General features: G+C 35.7%; 1 protein-coding gene across 1 annotated transcript in view; it reads left to right on the top strand.

Annotated features, from left to right (window-relative positions):
• LOC106877469 (uncharacterized) overlaps nt 1-6,295 on the top strand; it is a 54,513-nt gene that overhangs the window by 35,088 nt on the left and 13,130 nt on the right. Inside the window, exons 4-6 of the mRNA XM_014926375.2 lie at nt 1,118-1,190; nt 2,969-3,062; nt 4,814-4,932. Of these exons, the coding sequence (XP_014781861.1) occupies nt 1,118-1,190; nt 2,969-3,062; nt 4,814-4,932 (286 nt within the window). The remainder of the gene's footprint in view (nt 1-1,117; nt 1,191-2,968; nt 3,063-4,813; nt 4,933-6,295) is intronic.

The raw sequence follows: 6,295 nt of genomic DNA, 5'->3' as shown, positions 1-6,295 counted from the left end.
CAAAACATTTGAGCGAGGTCGTTGCCAGTGCCGCTGGACTGACTGCTATGCAGGCGGCATGTAAAAAACACCATTTGAGCGTGGCCATTGCCAGTACCGCCAAACTGGCCCTCGTGCCGGTGGCATGTAAAAGCACCCATCACACTCTCGGAGTGGTTGGCATTAGGGAGGGCATTCAGCTGTAGAAACTCTGCCAGATCAGATTGGAGCCTGTTGCAGGCATATGGTTTGCTAGTCCTCAGTCAAATCGTCCAGCCCATGCCAGCATGGAAAGCGGACGTTAAATGATGATGATGATGATGTATGTATATATATGTATATATATATGTGTGTGTGTGTGTGTGTATATATATATATATATATATATATGTATATAAAAACATACAATGAAGATTATCTATATCATTACATTTTTTTCAGTCAGGAATACCCATATCACTATGTATGTCAATGGTGCTCTATTGTGATAGGTAGAAACTCCAAGCAATGTAAAATATGGCCCAGACCATGTTTACCGGCATGAACGTCAGACTTCAAAAGGTAGTTAACCATTTAATGGTTTTAGTAAATTTATACAGAAAAAGTAAGCATAAATAAAAGTCAACTTCATATTTAAACCATTTTTTCTGTAAAAACCTTTTCTGACATTAAATGAGTCAACTTCCAGTACGAATGTTTACGTTTTGTACATCTTTTTGCAAGAAAAAAAAAAAAAAAAAAAAAATTCAAAGGAATTCTGAAAAGGAGCTACTCATGTAATTTACACACCCCTTAGAGTTTATTTTTATTTTTGCGAAAAATGTACGTAAGTTACATGGGTTTTTACAGTAATAACTTATCATGCAGTACTGCAGCTACTTTACACTGGTGAGTTGTTCTTATATTGTAGTATCTATTTGCAGCTAGATAGACTGAGCCATTTAAGCTAAACAGCTGTTAAGCTAAACACTTACTTTGTCATTTTGATCTGTGAAACTATCTTAATCCCTGAAAAACCAATGTACAGTCGAAATTCCAGGCAGCTATTTTATATATTAAGTTTATTTTTGTTTGTTTTCAGCAAAATTTCCTTTATCATTTTTGTAGTTCTTATACATAAATCATTTTCTTATTTCAGTCATTTTCCTTGGCAGTTTCCACTCTCCTGAGATCATATTTGAACAACTTTCCGTTCTTTATATGTTTCCAAGGTAAGCATCAATATAGTTTGCTAATTAACCAATAAAAATATTTTTTGTGACCTTTAATGGGTTGTTGAATTATCACCATGTGTTGTGGCTGGATTTGCCAGGAGAAATAGTAAGTAAAGCAAAATAATTCAACCAGGAACTGAACCTTTGTTGCAAACTTAAGTAAGCAGCTACAGTGTGGAAGAGTCAGTCTAGCCATTTAATAATGCACAGCACTGTTAAATTTATCTTTAAATTTAAATTAATTTTAAGGGAAGTTAGCATATTTGGCCACACAACTACAGCCTAGTCACTGATACAGCTCTACTGCAACTCTGTCAGTGACCAGGTTGCAGTTGGGCAACAAAAACCTTTCACACACATGCACACACACACACACACACACACACATGCACACACACACACACACACACACACACACACATCATCAGTTTTCCATGCCAGCATGAGTTAGACAGTTTGACTGGAGCTGGTAAACCCAAAAGCTGTATCAGGATCCAATCTGATTTTGGCTCGGTTTCTATGACTGGATGCCCTTCTTAATGCCAATGACTCCATAGAGTGTAGTGGGTATCTTTTATTATATGTCACCAGCACGGGTACCTCTTGCGTGTCACCAGCACAGGTTCCTTTTACATGTTACTGGCATGGGTGCCATTTATGTATCACCTGCACAAGTGCCTCACTGGCATGAAATAAATTTAACACGTGGTCTTAAATCAAGTCACTTGCTAGACAAGTACAACTCTGAAATTACAAACTTGGTTGATTGAGAACTTAACACCCACCAGTCAATGATTCAATGATGCCAGTTCAGAAAACAATTGAAAAATCAAGTTTCATGCCTGTTCTGCAATTGGAATAGCTGTTTAGTGTTAGATTTTTTTGTTGTTGTTCTTAAATTTGTTTTGTTTTTTTTATCTTTTACTTGTTTCAGTCATTAGACTGCGACCATGCTGGGGCATTACCTTAAATGTTTAGTCGAATGAATGAATTGACTCCAGTACTTCTTTTTTAAGGCTGGTACTTATTCTGTCAGTCTCTTTTGTCAAACCACTAAGTTACAGGGACACAAACACACCAACACTAGTTGTCAAGCAGTGGTGGAGGTACAAACACACACATACACAAACACACACATACACACACACACACACACACACACACACACACATACATACATGCGATGGGCTTCTTTCCGATTCCATCTACCAAATCCACTCACAAAGCTTTGGTTGGCCCAAGGATATAGTAGAAGAAACTTGCCCAAGTTGTCATGCAGCAGGACTGAACACAGAACCATGTGGTTGGGAAGCAAGCTTCTTTATTTCATAAATATATGCCACCTCCGCTACTAGCTTGGTTACCTAGATAATGGAAGCTATATACTACCTCCAGCTTACCCCCTTGACAGTTGACGCAGGTTACTTTCTGTACATTTTCAGCTTTTATTGTACCTGTGCATCTTCCACAGACAAAAGCTGTTTTCCCTGTTAACCTTCCTCTGATATTGCTGTACTTCTTATGTGTCCTAAGCTTACTCGGGTGCATCTTATGTAGTTTCTACCTATGCCTTTTCTACAGATCAAGCAGGGCCATCTACTTGAAGGGATTTGTGATTTGTCTTGCTGCAATAATTAACAGCATCTACAGACTTTGAGTTATTTTTTCTCATTTAACTGTCTTTATATTTTATAGATATCAAGATTTCTTTTCTGATTCCCCTACTAATTAAAACCCTCTCTTGATGATTAGATTCTCTGTATTTTCTTTTGTAGATATCGTGCAAGGTCATTCCATTTTCTGTTGCCATATTTTCCTACTGGAACAATGGAACGAGTTGAGAATGAGGGTGAAATACCTACAGCAAAAGTAAATACTTATTTTTTTTTAGTTATAATGAGCATCATTTTTTTGAAATGATAATAATTGAAGAGTGAATGATTAAATGCATTCCAGATATAACAATACCATCCTTTTTATATTACTTGGGCTACATTGTTCAATGCGTTGCCCATTTTCTAAGGTGATAGAATGTATTTTGAAACAGATTTGACTACTCTTTCTAGCAAAGTGTGCAATCGTAGAGAAGTTGGCTTAGTAAGAGATAATCTCTCTCTATATAAAATTCTTTGTCTCTCTGTCTGTCTGTTCCCTATGCATTCTCAAACAGCTCAACCAAATCAAACAAAATTCTACAAGGTAATACTATTACACCCCACGAGTATCAACATGTAATTTTTATTTTCATTTGGATTAAAACAATATAATATTTTCTTGAAAATAATCTTTCTATAGTCAACTATAGTACAGGACATTTTATACCATCACCACAACGTCAGATTTTGTATATGAGTGTGTATGTGTCTGTCAGTGTGTTTGCGCATTCATTATATACAACATAGTAAAGGACATTTTATACCACGACCACAATGACACATTTTGTATATGAGTATGTGTCTGTCAGTGTGTGTGTGTTTGCATGATCGTTATGTATGTGATAGTAAAGGACATTTTCTACCACCATGACAATGACACATTTTGTATATGAGTGTGTGTATGTTTGCACATTCATTACATAAATATATGTCTGTGTGTGTCTGTCTTAGTAAATGTCTGTGTTAGTGTATGTCTGTATCAGTGTATGTGTGATTGTCAATTACACTGATGTAAACTGGCTATATCAAAGAGCTATACTGGCTCCAGCTAATGAAATAGTTGATAAACTCAATCATGAACTTCTTCAAAAGTTAACGGATACATCAGAAATGATTTTTCTATCAATTCACACAACAGTTTATCAAGATTAGGCTGTTAAATACCCTGTTGAATTTCTGAAAACACTTAAACCTATTGGGATGCCACAGCATAACTTGACACTAAAGCTGGATGCCCCCATTATGTTGCTTAGGAATCTTGACCCACTTTGCCTGTGTAATGGAACTCACTTCATTGTTACTTCCATGAAGCCCTATATCCTACAGGCAACAATCATAACAGGTAATCACAAAGAAGAAAATGTCTTTATTCCAAAATTTCCTCTCATACCCACAGATGTTCCATTTGATTTTAAGAGGTTTCAGTTTCCAGTCAAACTAAGTTTTGGTATTTCAATTAACAAATCTCAGAGTCAATCCATCAAGGTAGTTGGACTTGATCTCTGTACTACATGTTTCTCCTGCAGTCAACTGTATGTTGCTTGCTTGTCGACTTGGAAACAGCAACAATTTATTCATTTGGACACCAACTAAAATTACACAATGAATATTGTTTACCCTGAGATCGACAGATTTTCAGTTCGAAATTCTATTATCATTACAATTTGGATATTTTTAAAATAAAATATATATGTTTTGAAATAATTATTATAAAAAAATATATATCTTCATATTTATTGTTTACTAATCTGAATAAGAACAGCACAAACCGGGCAATGCCAGGTAATTCAGCTAGTAGTTTAATAAGATGAAAGACAGAAATATATTTAGCTTGTTGTATTAAACCAATAATCTTGTATCTCTCACATTTTCTATATTTATAAATAAAAACAGAAGAGATGTGTGTTATACTTTAAATATTAATCCTTATCTGAGAATTTATAATTGTTTTTCTATTTACAACAGACTTTGGCCAGCCTAATGTCTCATATTCCATTTACTACAAAAGGACCAGCACAGATAACAATATTTGACATCCATGCCCTTCAGGAACGCTTTTACTTTTCTGACACAGTCATTCCAAGGTAAAACTGATGATTTAAAAAAAAAAAATTATTATTTAAAGAACAAATAATTATTAGTACCTACTTTCAGGTGTAGATCTGATATAGTAATAAGATGGTTTAAAGTGAAAACAACGTTGGAAAATAAAGGATATGAGCAACCTTTATTGTCTAAAATTATAGAACAATGTGAATACACACACACACACATATACATTTTGTTTTAACAGACAGTTTTTTTTTTATAACTGTATAGCCTACTTGTTGCCAACCATTGCCTGTTTCCAAAGAAGGTAATATTTCCCCATGACCAGACATCTTTCCATGAAATATTGGAAATGGACACCACTTGTATGATGATGATGATGATGATGATGATGGTGGTGGTGGTGTTGGTGGTGGTGGTGATGATGATGATGCTCATTTCCGACTATTAGGCACTGACTTGGAAATACAACCACTCACATGTATATGTACACACACACACACACACACATACACATATCATCATTGCTTTAATGTCCGCTTTCCATGCTCATGTAAGTTTTGTTGAAGCAGATTTTCTATAGCCAGATTCCCTTTCTGTTGCCAACTCTCATTTGTTTCCATATTAGGTAATATTCCCCATTACCAGATATGTTTTTATGGAAGAATGAGAATGAAGAACATAAAAACATCGCTTGCTTGATGACTTTCATTTACAACTATTACATGATTTCAATGCCAGAAAACAGTAACACATACATACATGCATGCATGCATGCATACATACATACATACATACATACGCATATGATATACATATGATATATAGGATGGGCTTCTTTCAGTTTCTATTTACCAAGTCTATTCACAAGACTTTGGGCAGTCTTGGATTATAGTAAAAGACACATGTCCAAGGTGTCATGCATTGAGACTGAACTTAAACCCATGTGATTGGGAGATGAATTTCTTACCTACACACCAATACCTGTGCCTATTTTATGCGTGTACACACACATGTATGTATGTATGAGTGTGTGTGTATATATATATATAGGTTCAAAAAAACAATAACAAAAAAACAACAAAGTGAGGACATGATACGGATAGTGTTATTGGACGCTCAGGAAAGGAAAGAGAGAGTGTATGACGTTTTGGGCGTAGCCCTTCATCGGAAAGATGGAAAGTTTGGAGAATGGAAGAACGGAGAAAGAGGAAAATGGTACCGATGCCAACGAGGTTACATTGTGAAAAAACCAGAAGAGGAGGTGGTGGGGGAAAAGTTCTTTCTAAGACAGGAGAGTGAAAAAGGGAGATGAATATCTGCGTGCGCGAGAGTCTGCGAGTGTGTGTGTGATAACAGAATGTGTGCGTGCGTATGTATGTGTGTGTGTGTGTGTGT

Source organism: Octopus bimaculoides, chromosome 3 (assembly GCF_001194135.2).
Source record: "Octopus bimaculoides isolate UCB-OBI-ISO-001 chromosome 3, ASM119413v2, whole genome shotgun sequence".
In the NCBI taxonomy this organism is placed as follows: Eukaryota; Metazoa; Mollusca; class Cephalopoda; order Octopoda; family Octopodidae; genus Octopus; species Octopus bimaculoides.
Note: the sequence above shows the minus strand (reverse complement) of the source record. Positions and strands in the feature narration are given on the sequence as shown.